The sequence below is a fragment of the Mastomys coucha genome, unplaced genomic scaffold, assembly GCF_008632895.1.
Source record: "Mastomys coucha isolate ucsf_1 unplaced genomic scaffold, UCSF_Mcou_1 pScaffold15, whole genome shotgun sequence".
NCBI lineage: Eukaryota > Metazoa > Chordata > Mammalia > Rodentia > Muridae > Mastomys > Mastomys coucha.
The window spans coordinates 166719933-166740920 of NW_022196897.1; the positions used below are offsets into that span (position 1 = coordinate 166719933).

The window sequence follows — 20988 nt, forward strand, 5'->3', positions numbered from 1 at the left end:
CATTTTGGTGGCTACAGGGAAACCTAGATGGCAGAGTCAGACCACGCTGTTGTCAGTTCTGAACCCTCTTGGAGAGGCAGCCAGATGAACCCCCACTCTGACCTCTGTACTCGCTGGTCAGCAGGTTTTTCCCAGGAATGCCCTTCTCCTCAACCAAGGGACTCTGATGGACATACTCCTACACTCTCCAGTAACCACCCCACTGCCGCTTGTCCCGTGTCCACCCGTAACTTCACCACTGTCTAGCACTCTTGGGACCTGCTTATCTGTGCCAAGTGCCTGCAGGGCCACTGTATCGGTGACCTGTGCCTCAGGTCAGAGGCACAAGCCCAGAGTGCTCTTTAGCATGGGAGCCTCGTTGGACACACTGACCACACATGGACTCATCAGGTGTGTGTGTGTCTACCCTCACGAGGCATGGAAAGGTGACAGGCTAGAGCAGGGAGGAGCCACATACTTGTGTCCATGGCCAGCATGGCTTGTGCCTCCTGGATCTGGGCTGCCAGCTGGTTCTTCTTGGCCCGGACATCATGAAGCTGGGTCCCCGCGGCCTGCAGGCGGCCCTGAGCTGCAGAGAGGAGGCAGCCTCAGTGATAAGGAGTTCCACCCAACACTCATGGCCCACAGATGGAGTGAGGACAAAGACAGGGACCTTGAGCTTCATCCTCCTCTGGCTGTGGTCTCTTGGCATACCACCAAGATAGGCAGACATTACACCCCAACCCCCACCCACAGAGTAGACCCCATGGAGTAGAAGCCACACAGGGCAGGCACATTTAGTACCTATTGATTCTTAAACTGAACCACACTAGAATCATCTGGAAGCTACAGGGACACGTCCCAGATATCAGTGTACCCAAGGATCTAGGTACTCACCAAGGCCCAGCCTCCTCTGGTGCCCAAGGATGGTCTCCTCCAGGGCACTGCTGTTAGCTAACAACTGCCGGGCTCTAGATGCTAGGCCCCGCTGCACCACCATCTGCAGAAGATCAGAGGCTGCTTACATGGGACTGTTCACACCATCAGGCCTGGGAGCAGGGCTCCTGTGGGCCATAGATGCTCACAGCCTCACCTCCCATGTGCGCCTGGCCTGCCTCAGCGCCTGGCCTGCTGCATCCTCGGCAGCCTGAACGGCCTGCAGGATGCCGCTGTAGGCATTGGAGGCTTCCACAGCCCTCTGGATGAAGCGGTCCTGATTGATGCCAAGGATGATGCTGCCGGGAGGAAGGGAGGATCATGAGATATGTGGCTGGGGGTGCCGGAGAGTATAACCTGGCTGGCCATTCTCTCAGGGTGTCTTAATGCTTTAGACCTGCTCCTTTCTGCCAGAATTTGGGCCCCAAACTTCCCATGAGGCTACAAAATGCCTGGATCCTTCGGGAACGATGACTTCTCCCTCCAGGAACTCTACCGTGGGCCAAGTGTACCCTCAGGCATCTGGGGCATCCGTGGGGGTGCCACATACCCAGACAGGTTGATCGCCAGCTGATTCAGCTTCTGCGCATGGGCCTCAGCAGCCTCTACTAAGTCCACTTTGCTGCTGGCAGGGGAAAAAGCCTGCATCCTCTTCAGTAAGGGCGTCCAGGCTCCATCCAGGCTGGCCGCCAGGTGCTCTAGGTCCTGTGGTAGCGGTGGGCTTTATTTTAATTACCCTCCTAATGTGGGACCAGGTGGTGCTATGCATGCAAGTGAATCCAGCATAGCTTTAAGCTGGCAACAACCAGAAATCTTAGAGGAGACTAGCCAGGAATGAGTGAGATGGAGGGGGTGTATTTACCTCCTTAGCCTGGTCTACACCCTGCAGAAGCTCAGAGACATGGCCCAAGGTGAGGCTGGCAGCTTGAAGAGTAGCCTTTAGGGTGGCATTGTCCTGGGACAGTTCCTGTTTCCATTGCTTGGGACAAAATTTAAGAGAGTGAGAGTAAAGGCTGTAATGGGGCTCTAAGCACCACAGAACAAGAAGTGTACAAGGGAATGGTGGGGCACAGACACACAGGAGGAAGGGGAGGCCTGGGTCTGAGAGAACATGGAGGACAGGCAGAAAGGACCAAGAAGAGGAGGGGAGATGTAGGGAGAGGAGGGAGAATGGGAAAGAGTTGACCAGAGACCTGGGTCTGGGGAGGAGGCAGCCGGAGAGTGGTAAGGGTAGGAGGCAGGGACACAGGGCAAGAAGCAAATATACTTACAAGGGCTTCCCTCAGCCGCTCCTGGTTGCGGCTGTTGAGTTCATCAGCCTCCCGGGTGGTATTGACTGCCTGGTTCAGGGCCTCACGGAGATCCATGAGGCCAGACTCATACTGAGCCAGCTGGTCCCGAATGTGTGTGGCTAATGACTGGTTCTCCTCCCAGAAGCTGGTCAGCTGCTCCTGGACACGAGCTATCACTGGCCAACACCAGAGTAGGAAGGTGGTCACCCTGCTACCTAGACCCCGTCATGACCCCCTGTCACTGCCCGCTGCCCATCTAGTCCACCTCTTAAGCAGGCCAGCTGCTGCTATTTTATGTTTGGCCCCAGGGCTCCCAGGCCATGATCCTGAGCAGCCCCACCTAACAGGGTTTGACCCCACTCACGCCTCTGGGCTTCGGCCAGTTCATCCTCTGCCACTGCCCCTTGGGCCCCCAGGTCACGCGTCCGCATATCCCAGAGTAGCCGCTCCACTTCAGCCAGTGCCCAGAGCAGCTGCTCGCCAGACGGCGCTGAGGCACTGTCTGGAGATCCTTGGCCCATGCGGGATGCCAGCTCTACAGAGAGGATTGTTAAGGTCTGGGGCTAGACTCCAGACCACTTCTAAGCCTGAGACCTGCCGAGGCATTTCTGCAGTCCACCAGCACTTCATAGGCTCTTGGAGACCCCAACATCAAGACCCCTCTCTGCCTCCCTCTGTTAATCCTGACATGCTGGTTCAGCCCAATCCCTGGCCTTCCCCAAGCAGAAAGCTTACTTTTTTCCCAATCCTTTGGCTGTGCCAGATCCTGTCCTAAGATTGGGAGCCCCAGTTTCTTCTCAGCCACTGGCATGTTCGTCACTAAGTAGGTTTGCTAGTATTCCCAGTGGTTCTGTCTGAGGATCTAGCTCTATGAGATCCAACAGATCCTTGCCCAGAGAGTAAACACACAGGACCCAGCCAGCTCAAGAGGAGTCTTCCTCCCCTCAAGAAGCTCACCCTAGACTGGGCCAAGCATCAGCCAGTCTTACCATTCAGGGCACGGTCCACAGCTCGCACAAACTCCAATAACTTCTGTGCCCGGCCCAGTGTGGACTCTGTGTTGTCCAGCAGCTGGCCTGCCCGATCTTGGACCCCTGTGGCCTGTGGGTAGGTACAGTTTCCTTCAGCTGTGGTGTTTGTGGATACATGACTGAGGCAAGGCAGGATGAAATTGGTGGCCTCAGGGATGGGGGGTAGCTTTGGTGTCAAGGCCTGGGGGACCCTAGGGGTAAGGGCTTCCTGAGGAGAGGCACCACAGAACACTGGGACAAGGTCATAAGTCTTGCCTGACTGTCCAGCCTCTCTGTGTCCTGCTGAAGGCTTATACTCTGCTGCTCTAGAGTCTGGAGCTGCTGTACTGTCTGGTAGTGGGGTCCCAGTGAGCTCCGGAGCTTATTCTGTAGGGGGCGGAAGGTTAAGTATCACACAGCCAGCTACAGGAGGCAGGGCAGCAGGTGAGTGGGTATGAAATACCTGTAGATCAGCAATGGAGGCATTCAGCATGTGCAGCCTGGCCCAGGCTGTGGAGCTGGCATTGATACCCTGCAGCTGCTCACGGATGGTGGGGAGGAGGGCACCAGCCCGCTCGAGGTCATCCAGAAGCAGGACCACACAGTGGTCACACACTATTGGCAGGGGAGAGTGGGTACGGAGGACATGGGTGAGCCAGGGACCAGAGAGACAACCAGGTCTGCACAAGAAACCAGCACCAGGGTTACCGGTACTATGGAGTGAGTGGGCCAGGGCAGGAATTAATCAGGAAAATGGGGTCAGCATAGGGTCAGAGAAGCATGAGAGGTTGGCCTAAGAGACTGAACTGTGACGGTTATGTCAAAGTTATAGGGGTATGGGGTCAGCAAGGGCATCATCCCAGAGTCAAGTGAAGGCCCCCATCTGGTGAGGAGGAAACTGGATAGGCAGGAAGAAGCTGGCCTGGGATTATGGGACACTTTATTAGGGCAAATTCTGGGCAGTGAGATCCACGAAATGGACAGTGGCCAGTGGTGGAGCGACATCGCCAAGTGGAGTAAAAGGGTGAGTATCAGGTTAGCATGGAGTTGTGGAAGTCCTCAGAAAACAGACACAGGCAGCTAGGGTCCCTCTGGGGTGTCGAGGTTACTTAATACAGGGAAAGAACACGAGGCCATCAGACCTGGGAACCCCAAATACCAGGTAGAGTAAAAATAGTGGGCAGAGACTGAGAATGGTAGAGTGAAGTCTTACCTTCACAGTGTACACCATGGCCCCCAGGCCTGCCCGGTACAGGCACCTGGTGCTGCTGGCTGCAGGTGTCACAGCGCTCCCCACTGAGCCCTGGGGGACAGGTGCAGCGGCCCGTGTGGGGGTCACAGTGGCCTCGGGGACACTGGCAGCCTGCAGGAAGAGGGTTAGGCAGATGTGACTGTAGGCGTCCAGGGATGCCTGCCTCTCCACCCTGCCTTCCCACACTCCTGTACTCACGCCTGCAGCCCTTCTCCGGGAGCCCCCAGTAGCCAGGGGCACACTCGAGGCACTGAGGTCCTGTGGTCCCCGGCTGGCAGTGACACTGACCACTCTGAGGGTGGCACTTGGAGCCCTCGGCAGCTGGTCCACAGGCACAAGGGCGACAGCCCTGGCATTGCTCAAAACCAAAGTGTCCTTCCTGCGATACACCTCATCGTCACAGCCTGCCAGCCCTTGGCATCACACTCGCCAGCTCTGGAAACCTGGGCTAGCTCAGGCTCCTCAGGACCAGCTAAAACTCCCCCTTGCCCATTTCTCCACAGACCAGGACTCTCCCTCAGCCCACTTCCTCCACAGGCCCGGTCCCTCCCTCCAGCCCGCCCCACCCTCAGACCTACTCCCAAGCCTACCAAACAGTGGTCACAACGTTGTCCAGTCACGCCCGCCTTGCACAGGCAGCGCCCGCTCTGGGGATCACAGGTTTCTGTCCCGCATGGGGAACAGTCACACCCTGCAGAGAGTGGGGGCTGTGGTTACTGCCCTCTTCCCCAGGTTAGTACTTCCAATCCTAGCCCATTACTTCCTGCAGTTTCTCCCACTACTGGATCCTGGCCTCTTATGCTATCACTGGTCCAATCTGGTTGTCCTCCTTTCAGCCCCACCCTGAAGGGGACAAAGCAAGAACAGGACAGGGTCTGACTGTGAAGCTGGCAACTATGCAGGAAGGTGGCCCAGTCACACCGGCCTATAACCTGTTCTCAGGGTGCACCCAAGATCCCGCTCAGTGCTTACGGGTGCAGTTGCCTGGCAACAAAGCATTGCCATAGAAGCCAGGGGCACAGAGTTCACAGTGGGGCCCAGTGGTGTGACGGAGGCAGCCTCGACAAGCGCCCGTCAGGGGGTCGCAGTCACTGAAGATCATGTTGGGGTCTCCATTACCACTACAGTCGCAGGGCTGACAGGAGCTGCCCAGCACCAGAGGGTTCCCAAAAAAGCCAGGTGCACACCTGGGGATGGTGACAAGGAGAGGAGAGGGGGAGGTCAGGGTCTTCTGGTGTCCCTGCTCAGGGAACCCTGTTGTCAGTAGAGATTCACCCCGCCGAATTACCGTTCACAGGAGGCGCCGGCATAGCCTGGCCTGCAGAGGCACTGTGTTCGGCCATTTCTTAAGATGCAACCATCTGCAAAACTGTAAGGATAAGATAAGCAGCTGTGACACAAGAGCACCTCTCCTTCAGGGCAGGCACCTGGTGCTAGGGTTCCCCCAGCTGCTTGGGTGCTGACGGGACCAGCTACTTACTTATTGGAGGGCACTGCCAAGGGGCAAGGGCAGCTCACACAGGGAGATGCAGGGTCACTGGGATCACTGCTGACAAAGCCAGGCCTGCAGCGCTCACACTGGTCCCCTTCTGTGTTGTGCTGGCAGCCCTGGGGCACAGTCCATGGTCAGTACTGAGAACAGCAAATACATCCCCTCCTCACTCCAACTCTAGGGACTGCTGCAAGCTAGTATGTATGCATCCTGGGTCTGGGGCCCGAGTTTATCTCGAGCCACAAGCCCTGGGGTCTTCCTGGCCACGCCTGCTTAGAGTACTCACCACACAAATGCCAGAGCCAGGAAGGCAGCGGTCTGAATGGCCATGGCACTGACAGGGGACACATCGGCCCAGGAAGAGACCCTTGGTATCCCGGTAATAGCCAGGGGCGCATTCCTGGAGAAAGGCAGGGCATTAGTGACTGGATGCCAGCCCCAAGGCTGGGCAGACCAGATTGGCCGCTCACACATCAGCCTCCAGGGACCTTCGTGCACTAGCAGGAGCTACAGGTACAGAACACACTGGATCATAGGGAGTTGAACACCAGAACTGCTGGACATGTCTGACTGTTGGGCCTCTCTACACTTATGGGCACAGTGCCAGATGTGGATACTACGGCTCAGGAATGACCAGCCTGTGGGACTGGTGAGCAGAGCCACCTTCTTTCTACCCTGAACATCTTTTTCTAGTGGCAGTCAGTCACAAACCTTCCCCAGGTATCACACAAGACTACGCAGATCCCCAGGTGAGGGAGGAGAGAATAGGAATCAGGGTGGATCAGGGATGCTGGTCATATGGGTCCTGGGTGAGCAATGGACGGGTCGAGGCAGCTGTGTGTATGGAGGGGTAGGCAGTGGTGAATGCTGGGACAACAGGTGAGGATGAGCAGACACCTGAGCAAATACGCAGGCTGCAGGGTACAGAGAGGAAGACCCTCGGGGCAGACATGGGACAGGGTAGAAAGCAGATGCTGGCAGAGTATACTCGGGGAAGAACCTACAGTGGGCGTACCTTCGTGGCTAAGCACCCACCCTCACCCCTTTACCTGGCATGAGTCCCCACGGTAGTTGGCAGGGCACATACACAGTTCCACATTGCTGGCTGGAGGCCCCCTGCCAGCCTCACTAGCCACCTCTAGTACCACTCTACGCAAGGAGACAGTGGAAGACGTCTGTGAGAAGAGAGCGCGGATCTGCAGCTGCTCCAAGCCGGCCAGCACCATCATGAGTTCCTCTCGGGACACTGGGTTGTGAGTCTCCAAGTGCCGGAAGTTCCCCTGTGGGGCCAAATTAGAACCTCAGCTGGGGCAGAGCAGGGAGCGTAGAACCCCACGGAGACAACGGGGTGCATGCACACAGATCACAGGAGGAGGGGGACTCCAGCCGTCACCCGTGGTGACAATGAGCAACTTCTTTATACCACAGAGTCAACTCCAGGTATATTAAGAATTTAAATATGCAAAGAAAATAGTTCAAGTTGTTAAAAGAACATATAAATGGGTCCTTTCTGCCATCAGTATACTTACATATAATAAGTAAATAAATTAAAAAAAAAAAATGTCCAGGAGAAGAGATGGCTCAGCAGTTAAGACACTGGCTGCTCTTCTAGAGGTCCTGAATTCAATTCCCAACAACCACAGGATGGCTCAAAACCATCTCTATGTACATGCAGATGAGTACTGACATACATGAAATACATTAAATCTTTAAAAACAAAGAAGCTTTTAAAAATGTCCTTTGATGAACAGATTCTTGATATCCTGAAGTTGATCAAGTTTTCATGTTCATTTAGTTTGTGTCTTGTTTGTGAAAATATTTGTCTTTATGGCATCAGAATGTTAAGTACACTGTAACTGTCTTTAGATGCACCAGAAGAGGGCGTCAGATCCCATACAGATGGTTGTGAGCCACCATGTGGTTGCTGGGATTTGAACTCAGGACCTTCAGAAGAACAGTCAGTGCTCTTAACCGCTGAGCCATCTCCAGCCCCCTGGACATTTTTAAAAGGAAAACTACAAGGCAGGCGAGACAGCTCAGTGAGCAACGGTGCCTGCTGCCCTCAAGCCGACAAGCCGAGTTCAGTCCCCAGGACCTGAGTGGTAGAAGAGAACCAACTCTGGTGAGTTACCCGCTGATTCCACATGCATGCCGTAACACGCATGCATGCTTGTGCGTATGTCTATAACACACACATCTAATAAATAAACAAAATGTAATAAAATCAAAAAACATCAAGCTACAAACTGGAGGTGTCTCTTGATGTGTCTCAAATGAGGTCATGTAAAAGGTAGCGGAGAGCCCAAGTGAGAGACACAGAGGGGCTCCCACAGTGCCTCAGAGGCTACTTATTCACTGTACAATGAGAGTTTTAGAACCAGAGATGACCCATCATGGATGATCAGAAACCCACCAGCCTCTGTCTCCTAACATTAGCGTTCTCCATTGTGGAGACCTGTGAGAGCAGCAACTATGACTCCTTTGGGGCCTTCCTGGGCTCCAGGCCAGCTCTGCTCACCTCTACCAGCTGTAGCTGTCCTCGGTGAACCTGGCCGGGTGGAGGGTACGCCAGTTCCAGGAAAGCGATGCTCATCTGGTTACCCTGAGAACCGGACACATGGACCAGATGAGGGCTGGAAACTGGCTTGGTCCACTACCCCAATTGGCCATACCCACTGCCCTCCACAACCTGCAGAATGACGTCCGGCTGGCTCTCGTAGGGAATGAAGACATCACCTCGATGGGTCTCTGAGTGAAGCTCATAGTGGAGGGTCCCACCGTAGGATGACACCTGGAGCCAGCACAGTGGGAACCAGTCTCCCTCTTGGCCACAGCCACCCTTACTTGGGCACCTCCCCTGCTCCCTTTACAATGTAGCTCCGAGGTCTCCAGACGTGACCTCATTGTCACCCACCCATGCTTCCCAGTGCCCCAGGGCACTTCCTGCCCTCAGAGTACAACCCCTCAAACTAAATGCTCACCCTGTCTCCCAGGTAGGAGGGCGGAGCCTGCCAGTACAGCTCTGGGAAAGTGTCAGCCACAGGGCGCAGATCTGCGTGCAGCAGCTCCATCTTCAGCCGATGCTCGTGGGGTACCACCTGCCGGTCACTACTCAACAGCACCCAGCCTTCCATGTCCATGAACTGTGGGTACACACAAGGGTCACAGAGTGGAGACTTAGACTTGGCCTTGCCCTGCACTCTGGAGCCCCTCTAGTGGCTTCCACCTCAGTCCCAGGCTAGGGCAGGATACCTCATGGCGGGCATGGTTAGAGTTCCCACAGCGTTCTGTGGCCCCGAAACAGAAGCAGCGGGTACAGCCCTTGGGGTTAGCAGCATCCAAGGAGAAGGTCCCTACGCGACACTGGTCACATCTTGAGCCCTGCACATTCTCCTACGGGCAGGGGAGAATCAGGGCTAGTTGGCTATGTGTTGAGAGCCAGACCATAGACTAGTTTTCACCTTGTCCTCCATAAGCTTCCAGGAAGCCCCACCTGCCCAGGAAGGCTGCTGAGGACCACAGCTCAACTGAAGCAGGTATATAGGAAGGGACCTGGACACAAGCTCCTGCTCACCTTGCAGTGGCACTGGCCTGTAAGGGGGTCACATACGCTGGCCATGGTCCCCGCCTCATGGCAGTCACAGGGGCGACAGCTAGGATAGCCATAGAAGCCTGGCGCGCAAGTATCACAGCGACGCCCAGCTACATTGGGTCTGCATCTGTGTGTGGACAAATGCTAGGTGAATGCCCCTCTAGCCCTGGGTCATGCAGAGGCCACAGGATCCTGGCCCCTAGAGTGTGGTCTGAGAGGAACAGGAGTTGGGTGTGAGAGGCGATGCTCTCCCTGACCCAAGATCCCGCAAAATTGTGGGGTGCTGTCTAGCTGGACTCACCTGCACTGGCCGCTGTCCATGTCACAGGTGGGGTCCGTCAACTCCTGGACACCAGGCCCTGAGCAGTTACATTCCTCACAGCCCACCAAGGGGTGGCAACCAAAGCTCTGTGGCTGGCAGACCAGACAGTCGGGAGGCACGGTGCGTGGTGGACAGATACACTGGCCTGTGAGCTCGTCACACAGGCGGGCTCCACAATCACAGGCTGTTGGGGTAGACAGTACTGGTTGACTCCTTTGCCCCACTCAACCCCCAGATGCAGCCTGTGTAGGGAAGGGCGAGAACACTACCCTACGTGTCACTGTCAGGGCTACACTTCCTAGACCCTGTTAGACAAGCCCACAAAACAGTGCACATCACCCAGGCTGCTAAGCTGCCTGAGGAGCACAGACAGGAAGTGACACGCAGTCAGTGAGGCTCCAAGATGTTCCTTTGCCCACCACGGCCCCTGGGTCCTGGCCCACCCTATCCCTCAGGGAGCCCTTGGGATTCAGCACACTGGCTGTGATTCTCTGAGCACTGGGTACTCACGCCTGCAGTTGGGGAAGCCCCAGTAGCCGGTGGCACAGCGGGAGCAGTCACGGCCAATAATGTGGCCCCGGCAGGAGCACTGGCCCCCGAAGGGTTCACATGTGGGGCTTACAGCGCCCACCTCATGGCAGCCGCAAGGGAGGGCCCCATTGTTGTAGAAGAGAGACAAGGAGGTGGCAGCATTCCGGCAGAACGGAGATGAACTGCTGGGGCTACATTGAGGGATAATAGTGAGCCTGGCTCCTGGCCCGACCCCTTTGTCCCAGACTCCCTGTCCCGCCCCAACCCAGCCCACCTAATGTGGTAGCCCTGGGTGGCACAGTGGCTGATGAAGTCATAGGATTTGTCCAGGGGCTCCTCTTGGAGGTAACTGGAGCTGTATGCATCCTCAGGGACAATGAGTACGTAGTCCTACGGAACAAGACCTGGTCACCTTTGCAAGGACCCGGCAGAAGGGCCTGGCTCAGGGAATGGGGACAGAGCCTGGAGGAGCCTGGGGGCAGGAACAGGCAATGGTGCAACCCTCTCAGACTGACCAAGACCAGGGCAGGGCAGTTCTGTCTGGTAGACAGTGAAGGGACAGCAAGCCAAGTGTCTTAGCACTGCTCAGGCCCTCTTCTCTTTCCTGTTACCCAGCCTCCCCTTCCACTTCCATCCACCAACAGCAACGGCTCGGTGTTCAGGGAGCCTCTAGAATTTCTCCCATGGTGCATCTGTGAGGGGGGATGCCCTGACAAACAGGTGATGTACTCAAGCTGAGACCCACAGATATATGTGACGGGCGTAAAGGGAGACCACTCTGCAAATGACAAACTGGCCCCAAGGCTCACCAGCCAGAGCCACCGATCTTCTGGCACACGCACGGTCACAGTGAGTTCGTTGTCCGTAACATCCAGCATCGTTTGACCCTCACACAACACCAGGGTACGGCAGCCATAACCATGTGGACAGAAGCTGGCATTGGCGTGGCCTGGCGAGGGGGTCAAAACGAGAAGGTCGGGCCTCTAGTATCAACCACTCTAGCTGCATGGCTGATCGATCCTGGGTGTAGGGCAGTTAGAAATATCGGGGGACACAGACAGGACAGGCCTTGTGCTTAGAACTTCAGGTGCTGGTATGTCACAGGCAGAGAGCCTACCTTGGAGACCAGGTCTCATACTTTGTGAATGATACGTAGCCATACATGATCAAGTACCCCATGTGCAACTGACCAAACCCTCCAAGCACCTTATAAACAAACACATATCTCACCACTCCTGACAGACATGAAGAGCTCTAATATAGGGACCGGAGGTTGGTACCACTCACTGCTACCACAGAGCACTTAGTTTGAAAACTTGACAGCATCCAGGTTTTTCTCCCTCGCCACTATGACATCCCCAGCTACTCACCCTGCCAGATGCGGCCACCGTTGATGAGTACCTCCAAAGGGAAGGAGGGGTGGACCGGCTGGTAGCTATGCAGCAGGAAGGCGTAGCGGCCCAGGGTGGGCACCTGGGTGGTGAAGACCACTGTGCCCTGTTGAAGAGACTCTCCAATGAGTGACCAGAGTAAGGAACAGCTGGTCCCACCTCTGTCTGCAGTATTTGTCACAGGGTGGCAGAGGACAGGGACCCAGAGCCCTGCCTCACCCCCATCCCTGAGGAGGCTTCTGTCTGGCCTGAGCCTTCACCTGTGGGTGGCGCAGCAAAGTAGGTTCTGCATTAGGGTCCACCGCGCTTGGTGGCCGAGGTTGCGGTCCCTCTGGGGGTGCACCTGGTGAGAGCTCCTGGGACTGAGTCAGAGGCAGATCGGGAGGCAGCGGCAAGACCTGGCAGTCCTTAAGGATGATGGGCTGGGGTGGCTTCGGGAATCGGGAGGCTAGACAGGCAGTGCTGGGGAGCACCATGAATAAGAACACTCTCCCGGCCAACAGGTCCCTGCTCCTTGCCCTAGCCACTCCCAGCCCCGGTACCTGCTGGGGTTGAAAGTTCCATGACTGCTCACACAGAAGACCCGTGGCTCCACAAACTCAGCGCTGAACTCCTCCACAGGCACCAGGGTGACACTGTGCTGTGGGGGAAAGGGTGGTAGGCTGCTACTCCCCAAGCAGCTGAGGACAGGAGGCGCGGTGGGATCGGGGCAGCTGACCACATACTTTAGATGCCAGGAATCCACTGACCCTGCACTCCCATCACTCTGTCTTCTGCACACTCGGGTGCAGAACTGGTGACAGTTTCTAGGCGCCCCTATCTACTCTGTCTCCATCCCACCTCTATCTTGGGCTCTCAGCTCAGAGGCCAAGAACATGCCCAGATCTGCATAAGCCTGCCTCCAGTTACAGGCAAGTAAGCAAGGCCTTACACTGCAGCCTACACCACAGGAGCTCCTGGGACCCAGAGGCTCGGTTCTCTTTTATACAGCCTTAAATTAAAATACGCTAGCAGAAGCCACCCCGGGGCAAGGGCTCAGGGGGGGACTTTACCAGGAAGAAGTGAGCTTGCTCAGCCGTGAGCCGGATGCTGGCATCAGAGTCCAGGTGGAAGATGGCTAGATGATGCTGGGTATCCCGAGCCAGGCTCCGGCACAGGGAACTGAGGGAGGGAAGGATGGACTGTAAATGGAACGCCCCGGGCAGGGTCCTCCCATGGCACTTTCCTGTTCTAAGCTTACCTGTATGGGCAGGGGTGGAGGTTGAGCATCCCGTACTGAGGGGCTCTCTGAGGGGTGTGTACAGCCACGCCCATCTCCTGGTGTGAATCCTCACTGATGTATTCCACCACGAGAGCATATCGGCCAGGCCGAGGCACTGCCATCTCAAGCTGGATATCCACCTGAGGGAGGGCAGGGTGACCAGAGCCCCATAGTCCTCATCCTTCCCATAGCTGCCTACAGCTAGATCATGGAGCCCAGGGCATCCATCTCCAAGCAGGAGAAGGCCAATCCAGGTGATGGAGGAAGCAGAAAAGCTAGGCGAATTCCTGCTTTACACCCAATGTCCACTGGGGACAGCAGCAGCCACTCTGGGCCATGTATGACAGCTTCACCATCTTACAACCTTGCCTTGCACCCACTCCACCACTGATGGACCCCTCCTCCAGTCTAAGGTCCACAGCACCCACTCCCTCACAGGCCCTCAGATACCCACATCACTGCCGATGCAGGTCGCCAGCGGTGGGTGTGAGGGGCTGAGCTGCTCTGTGGGGCAGGGCCGGGGCAGGCTGTTGTCATGGCGACACAGGGCCTCAGTTCCAGCTGCTGAAGGGAAGCCGTCCAGGGGTAGGTGAGCATAGAGGAGACAGCTGGAGGAGAGAGACAGAGGTCAGCACAGGTCCACGCAGGAACCAGCCCTACTCATCCTGCAGGACCTTACTTTTCTGCGGCGTGCAGGGCTGAGGGACGGTAGGTACAGGCCTCGGTTACTCGATGCTGTAGGAGAGCTGCTTCATAGTAGGTGCTGGGCAGTAGGACCACGTAGTCCTGAGAGAGGTGTGGGATGAGTACAAAGGCTCTGGGGCCCAGGGTCCAGCCCGTCCCGCTGTGGTCCTTGCCTCACCAAGAGTACACCTTCAGCCTCAACCAGCAAGGCCCAGATGCCAGGGTTCAGCACAAAGGGTTCCCCAAAGCCCCTCTGGGGCACAGTGACAAAGGCAGGCTCCGTGCTGGGTGGGAAGGCCACTGGCTGGCTCTGCTCTGTGCCTGGGGTGGAGAGGGTAAGATACAGGCCCGGTCCACCACCCGCATGACTTGGGTGGTATGGAGTAGAAAAGGATGCAGTCAGCAGACCCCACTCACAGTTGGCACAGCTGGAAAGCTTGCTCTCTTCACGAACAGAGACCCGCCCATTCACGCTGGTTGATCCACGGTTGACGTATCGGAAGACCAGCCGAAAGAGGTCAGGGGAGGTCACGTTCAGCCTGGCCACAATCCGGGGCTGTGGTGGTGTAACACAACAACGTCACTCCTCTGACCACCCCAGAGACCCAGCCCTCTGCACCCCAGGGAGGGGGCAGCACAGTCCACCTGGATAGCTGTCATGTGTGCGTAGCCTCTCCAGCTAAAGTTCTCAAACTCCAGGGGGTTGAAGCCAAAGCGTACAGCATGGCCCTCGGGAGTGGCCGCCTCCTCTAGCTCCAGCCGCATGTGGTGCAGGTCTGGCAAGTAGTGGTCCTTCGCTGGCCTGCCAAGGCACAGGTGTCTGAGTGGGATGGGCACTGGACCTTCAGTGGCCACCCAGATTTCTGAGGGGTAGCTGGGTACCGTGTGGGCTCCTGGTGAGAACACGGGGGTGGGGGAGGATACCGATCATGCTGCCTCCCCAGCCCAGGCCCAGTCAGTGGAAGGAACTTACTCGCTGCAGGTGGGTCCCTGGGTGTTAGGGCGGCACCTGCAGGCACCTGTCTTTGGTTCACAGCCCTGACCCAGGGCACCACCAACATCACACCTGCAGCCTGTGTTGTAAAAAAAAAAAAAAAAGGTCAGAGGCTGCCTAGCCCCCAGCACCCTCAGGGTTCCTTCTCACAACCCTCCAGGTTAGGCCCCATAGGCAGGTTCCTCTCTACCCACCCTTAGTAGATAAACTAACATCAACTCTTAGGGTCTGCTTGGAGGCAGGGATAAGGGAACTGGGATGGATTAGTGATGTCTGCTATGAACACAGGATAGAGCAAGGGGCCACGTGTCAGAATAGAGATACTCCCAGCACAGGCTGGCAGTGGTGGGGTGGAGTATGGGGGGTTGAGCATCGGATCCTCTTACTATTGTCAGAGTGAGACCCCTCCCTGCCTGACCCACTTGTACCTCGCTGGGCCTCAGTCTTCCAGTATGCATCACACAGTATAGATGATGACTGAGTACCAGTGTATAAGCACTTACTACGGCAGCCAAAGTAGTCAGCATGATCCAGGCCGAAGAAGCCATCCTTGCAGGCCGCACAGGTCTTACCACACACGTGAGCCTTGCAGAAACACTGCCCATTGCCCTGGGGAGGAACAGGAAGTAAGATTTGGTGAGGTAATACACTTAACCCTAGACCCCAACCCAATACTCAGACACTCTGACTTACCTGGCACTCAGTCACTCCACCCAGCGTGCCTCGTGGGTCACAGCTGCAGCCTGGGGAGAATAGAGCAGGATTGAGAGCCCTGCGAGACAGGATGGGGGGTGGGGTGGGACAGGTCTACCCCTAAAAACCCCTAACCATCCCTCTAGGGCAAACTCACGTGTGCAGCCTTCAGGGTTGCTGGCGCTCAGCCCCCAGTACCCAGGTTTACAGCGATCACAGCTTGGCCCTTCCACGTGAGCCCGGCATGTACAGGGCGCCTGTGCCTGGGAGAGATTAAGACTGTGGAAAAGAAAAGGGCCAAAGCCCCTCATCCACCCTTACCCGATGCTTGGCAGCCACCCAGGATGGAAATAAAGAGCCAACAGAAGGAGTAAATGGGCCCTGAGGTTGCCTCAGCAAACAAGCAGCAGCAGGAAGCAGGGTCTCTATGGGCTTCAGATTTTAGGCAGGCTGGGTTCCCTGCCTAATCCCACACCATAGCCAATCCTATGCTTACCTCAGGAAGGGCAGGATTGGCTGGGGCCAGACCAGCAGGATGACAAGAGCCAGCTATGGAGAGATAACCACGCTTTGATCATTCCTCAGTCACAGGGCTTCCCCAAAAGCAAGGGCTCCCCAATCCCAGGCAGAACCCAAGTCCCTCCTATGGATGTGAACAAGATTGAAAACATGGAACTCCCCATGAACTCCCCATATCCACCACCAAGGCAAGGGCACACATGTCTCCTCAACCCCATGCTACAAGTAGCCACAGCATGTGGCTACATACATGAATACACATGGACGATAACCCACACACAACGAATGCATGTAACATGTACACAGCAATCACATGAATGATTCACATGCATGAACACTGACACACATGGGCACTCACCTACAAACAATGAATGCATGTAACATGCACACAGAGCAATTACATGAATGATTCACACGCATGAACATTCACAAAGCTCGGAACACACGTGGTACACGGAAACATCACATGTGAACACAGCACATGAACAACCTTAAAAACACACAGCACACGGACAGAGCTACAGAACACAGTCCCTGGATGCACACATGAGCTGACCTCCGTGAACAGTGCACAGATCACACAAACACGCCCACCCTCCTCTGCACCATCCCCAGCTCACCTTCGCAGTAGGGGAAGTTATAGGCGCCTGACACACACATATCACAACGAAGACCTGTCACTCGGAGCCGGCACCTGCACTGGCCAGTTGTAAGGTCACAGGTTGTATGCAAGGAGCCATCCGCAGAGCAGTGGCAGGCTGTGGGGAGAAATCAGTGTGTGGGTGGAAGGTAGGGCTATGAACTGCACACCTCCATTTGCCCAAGAAACTTACGGATGCAGCTGGGGAAACCATAGAAGCCAGGGCTACATTCCTGACAGGTGGTGCCCGTGTAGCCAGGACGACAGCGGCACAAACCGCCCACTCCACACTGTTGATCCAGGGCCCCCCGAGGGTCACAGGCACAAGCTACGAGCACACAAGGGGGTGGGGGTCAGACCCTGGTCCTGTGGGAATGGCTTGACTCCTTGATGCTCTAATTCTCTGCTTACCATGACAGTCGGGGTACCCATGGTATCCTGGAAGGCAGCGGTCACAGTGAGGACCGTCAAAGCCAGGTCGGCATTGGCAACGGCCAGCCTCATCACAGCCTTCAGGCAGGGTCCCTGCTGGGCTGCAGCCACACACTGCAGAGTAGAATGTGTTACTGGGATCCTAACAGGAGCGGGCTGTCCCTCAGGCACCCCGGCCACCTGTGCCCACATGGAGGGATGTCACTCACACTGACAGAGAGGGAAGTGGAAATAACCAAGGGCACAGTGGTCACACCTGTCCCCCTCAAAGCCGGTACGGCACGTGCACTGGCCGGACTCTGGGTCACAGAGGCCGTTGGCTACTCCGGGGCTGGAACACTGGCATGCTGCAAAAAGACAAACAACTAATCAGTCAGAGCTTACTTGGTGCAGGGGCACCTCATGAGTGGATGAGGGGCGGCACTCACGGTGACAGCTGGGCCCGTAGAATCCGGGAGCACAGAGCTCACAGTGGGTGCCCCGGAAGTTGGGTTTGCAGACACAGCGTCCCAACAGGGGGTCCTTCCGGCAGGCATTGCCCTGGGTCCCTGCGGCATTGCAGTCACAGTCTGGGAGGAAGGTGGGACAGGAGGCTTACACACAGGCAGAGCCCAACCCTCCCCACTCCCGCCAGAGAGACTAGCTTTTCTACAAAGTCACATTTTTACACATTTACATAGTAGAAATTAGGATCTAAAAAGAAGTAAAACTCCCAAGGCTGGTACTTTAGGAAAACAGCAATGAACTGCTGATTCAAACCATCTATCTGGCTGGGTGTAGTGATGCCCACCTTTAGTCCCTATCTTGGGGAACCAAAGCAGGTGGATCTCTATGAGTTCAAAGCTAGCCTGGTCTACACAGCTTGTTCCAGCCAAGGAGTGAGACCCTGGCCTTAAAACACACACACACACACACACACACACACACACACACACACACACACAGACACAGCACCACCACCACCAACAACACAGTTATTAATTCGTCACAGTTTTAACTGAAGCTCCTAATTAACAAACGCAGGGAAAGACTAAAACAAGCCAGACAGAATCTTCTGGATTTATCATTATTTCTGGGGGCTGGGACGAAGGAAGAAAAGCCCACCAGGTGCCCAAATCAGGCAGCAAAGAGAGCTTTGAACATCTGACTGTTAATCCTGACAAGAATGATGGCCTGGGGCTGGTGGAGAGCGTAGCAGTAACTGAGTAATCAGAGTATAGACAGCGAGCCATGTGGCGGTGGTGCACATCTTTAATCCCAGTGCTCGGGGGTCAGAGGCAGGTGGCTGGATCTCTGGGAGCCTGAACCCAGCCTAGTCTACATAGCTAGTCCCAGGGCAGCCAGGGCTATGCAAGAAATCTGTCTCAAAAAAAAAAAAAGAGACAGTAAACTCTTCAAAGCCACCAGTGAAGGCACAGCCCGACAGGAACACACTTTGCTCCTCCAGCTAGCAAAAGTCCAGAAAGGAAAGGTTAGCAGGAAAAGAAGGAAGGACAAGAGGACAGGTGAGGCCCAGACTGATGTCAACAAGGGCAGTCAGGGGTCAGGTTACTACCCCTTCCCTCCGGTGCCAGCGGACTTGCAAGGAGACTCCAGCGAGAAAAAAGTCATGAGGAAAAGGGCTGGAAGGTGAGGTCCGCTGGCATTCCAAACCAGCCAGAGCTATCACACACAAATACGCAGGGCCAGGCTCCTGAGAAACAGCATCTACTTCTGTCCTGCCCTAGAAGGACAGGATCCTGCCAACAGGACCAAAAAAAAAAAAAAATTATCTAAAGGTGGAACCCCAACCCAGAAACACTGAGAAGTGTCTCTGCCTTAGGAGAGAGGTCTCCGCTTAAGCGGACAGCAGAGGCTACTGTGCAGGTTGACAACAGTCCAGCCAGCAGCCATGCACACAGCTAGTACACCAATATTGTTGTCTTATGTTAGAGAGCTGACTTGGCACCTGGGCAAAAGGCCACAACATATGCAAGTCTGCTAAGCCAGAGCCTGCTGACGTCTGGGAAACACCCTGTGGAGACAAGACCATGAGAAGTCATTCGTGCCCGGATGTTTGTCAGAGCATCTTTCTGAAGGTGGGCAGGGTGACTGGTTAATTCAGTGCTCCATCTGTCTATAACACAGCTGTGGAAAGCCACGTTTACACAATTGTGGTAGGGGAAGACACAACCCCTAAACGGCGTGTGTGGTTCACTGCAGTGTTTATAATACGGGCGCACACACGAGGTTCAGAGTGTGTGGAGAGAGGGTTATTTGCCTTCTGTGTTTGCTGAGGAGCTGACAATGAATCCCAGGGGTTTGTGAAAGCCAGGCCCAGAGATGCACCACCGCTGTAGCCCCAAGCAGAACTTCTGGGACTGTGCTTGAAGATACATTCTCAGCAATTAAGAGCACTGGCCACTCTTGCAGAGGAAGGAGAATCAGGTCCCAGCACCCACATGGTAGCTCAGAACTGTAACTCCAGGACCAGGCGGATCCAACACCTTTTCTGCCTCTATTCTATGGGCACCAGGCAGACACACACATACACAAACATGCATACACATGAAATAAAAATTAACTTTAAAAGTTAACAGATGGGGGTGGAGAGATGGCTGAGTGGTAAAGAGCACTGACTGCTCTACAAAGGTCCTAAGTTCAAATCCCAGCAACCACATGGTGACTCACAACCATCCGTAATGAGATCTGGTGCCCTCTTCTGGTGTGTCTGAAGACAGCTATAGTGTACTTAGATATAATAATAAATAAATCTTAAAAAAAAAAAAGTTAACAGACTAAAATAAAAGACTAAGATAACAACTGGCCATCCGTCTGTGCACAGCTTCGGCCGTGGGTCCTGATGACCTCTGGGTACTTACTCACGATCTGCCCAGCAGGAAGCACCTGTTCTCTCGTGTCATTGTAGGAAAATGAAGGCAGAGCTGAGGGAGGAGACATCACACTTGTCAACCAGGTCTGCGGGGCAGACTCTCTGGCTCCAGTACCACAGACCACCCCAGGGCCCTGGGTCTTCTACCCTTCCTAGGCCCTTTGATTCCCTTCCCAACCAATCCCCACTCCAAGCTCCTTGCTGGTCCTCACGGTAGCAGTGTGGGAAGTTCGTGTAGCCCTCAGCACAGGCGGCACACAGCTCTCCTGTGAAGTTTGGCTTGCAGTAACAGCGACCCGTCAAGTCTTCACAGGTCCCATCCGTGAAGTCTGACTCACAGTCGCAGGCTGAGGGAACAGTCAGAGAGAAGAGGGACATAAAATAGGGAGCTACTACGGTCTGGCCTCCTCAGGTTGAGCGGAGGGGGCGGGGGGGGGGAGGATGTCTAGGAGATACAGCAGCTAAGACAGCCGGACCTCCAAGGCTTAGGAACATAGCTCTGCTTACGCTGACAGACATGAGGTGAGTCCAGCGGCTGGTCGGGGGCTCGGTAGTAGCCAGGCAGGCAGCGCTCACAGTTGATACCCGTCGTGTGGTGCTAAGGATACAGACACAGAGCTCACTAAGTCCAGGCATGTCTTACTCCTGTCATAGGCCATCTACACCGGATTGGCCTTTGCCTAGCCCACCTGGCAATCGAGGCAGACACCTCCGCCCTGGTACACGTTGTCCTGGTTCTGGCTGGCGTTACGCCGGTCCACCTCAGGGTCGTAGTAACAGTCATAGGCGTGGCCATGGCAGTTGCAGGCTGTGGAGTCAGGGCCAATGGTTAGCACGCCTTCCGTGGCCCTGGAACCCCTGGGACATATTCCATGAGCCACGGGTGCAAGCAGCGAATACTAGCGTGGCATACGCACACTGGCACTCATTGGCGCTGTCCGTGGTGGCGGGCTTCCACGGCTGCTGGTTGAAGCCTGGACAGCATCGGTCACAAGACCCTCCACATGTATTGTGCTGGCAGGCACACTGCAGCCTACAAAGGGACAGAGAGGCATCAGGACCCACCCCTGCGTCAGAGGGCTAGAGACGAGGTGGG

The 20988-nt window shown here is 55.6% G+C and overlaps 1 protein-coding gene across 2 annotated transcripts in view; it reads right to left on the reverse strand.

Moving 5' to 3' along the window:
- Positions 1-20988, reverse strand: part of Lama5 (laminin subunit alpha 5) — a 50300-nt gene that overhangs the window by 5583 nt on the left and 23729 nt on the right. For both annotated transcript variants that reach the window (XR_004119058.1, XM_031372968.1), the window contains exons 7-58: positions 20810-20925; positions 20582-20700; positions 20400-20490; positions 20105-20239; positions 19882-19944; positions 17449-17589; positions 17230-17367; positions 17000-17134; positions 16782-16916; positions 16569-16706; positions 15926-15978; positions 15587-15692; positions 15430-15479; positions 15240-15345; positions 14716-14815; positions 14388-14544; positions 14160-14298; positions 13921-14063; positions 13738-13844; positions 13513-13666; positions 13038-13198; positions 12850-12958; positions 12340-12437; positions 12058-12259; positions 11777-11903; positions 11216-11355; positions 10681-10796; positions 10386-10597; positions 9855-10059; positions 9536-9680; positions 9214-9354; positions 8943-9104; positions 8651-8752; positions 8480-8563; positions 7011-7241; positions 6248-6361; positions 5950-6077; positions 5758-5838; positions 5442-5656; positions 5060-5160; positions 4668-4848; positions 4431-4580; positions 3681-3832; positions 3494-3604; positions 3197-3308; positions 2572-2742; positions 2187-2383; positions 1778-1894; positions 1466-1620; positions 1073-1214; positions 877-979; positions 458-568 (exon numbers count right to left, since the gene is read on the reverse strand). Coding sequence is in view for 1 of the 2 variants with exons in the window: in XM_031372968.1 (XP_031228828.1) it covers positions 458-568; positions 877-979; positions 1073-1214; positions 1466-1620; positions 1778-1894; positions 2187-2383; positions 2572-2742; positions 3197-3308; positions 3494-3604; positions 3681-3832; positions 4431-4580; positions 4668-4848; positions 5060-5160; positions 5442-5656; positions 5758-5838; positions 5950-6077; positions 6248-6361; positions 7011-7241; positions 8480-8563; positions 8651-8752; positions 8943-9104; positions 9214-9354; positions 9536-9680; positions 9855-10059; positions 10386-10597; positions 10681-10796; positions 11216-11355; positions 11777-11903; positions 12058-12259; positions 12340-12437; positions 12850-12958; positions 13038-13198; positions 13513-13666; positions 13738-13844; positions 13921-14063; positions 14160-14298; positions 14388-14544; positions 14716-14815; positions 15240-15345; positions 15430-15479; positions 15587-15692; positions 15926-15978; positions 16569-16706; positions 16782-16916; positions 17000-17134; positions 17230-17367; positions 17449-17589; positions 19882-19944; positions 20105-20239; positions 20400-20490; positions 20582-20700; positions 20810-20925 (6902 nt within the window). In the remaining variant the exon portion in view is untranslated. The remainder of the gene's footprint in view (positions 1-457; positions 569-876; positions 980-1072; positions 1215-1465; positions 1621-1777; positions 1895-2186; positions 2384-2571; positions 2743-3196; positions 3309-3493; positions 3605-3680; positions 3833-4430; positions 4581-4667; positions 4849-5059; positions 5161-5441; positions 5657-5757; positions 5839-5949; positions 6078-6247; positions 6362-7010; positions 7242-8479; positions 8564-8650; positions 8753-8942; positions 9105-9213; positions 9355-9535; positions 9681-9854; positions 10060-10385; positions 10598-10680; positions 10797-11215; positions 11356-11776; positions 11904-12057; positions 12260-12339; positions 12438-12849; positions 12959-13037; positions 13199-13512; positions 13667-13737; positions 13845-13920; positions 14064-14159; positions 14299-14387; positions 14545-14715; positions 14816-15239; positions 15346-15429; positions 15480-15586; positions 15693-15925; positions 15979-16568; positions 16707-16781; positions 16917-16999; positions 17135-17229; positions 17368-17448; positions 17590-19881; positions 19945-20104; positions 20240-20399; positions 20491-20581; positions 20701-20809; positions 20926-20988) is intronic.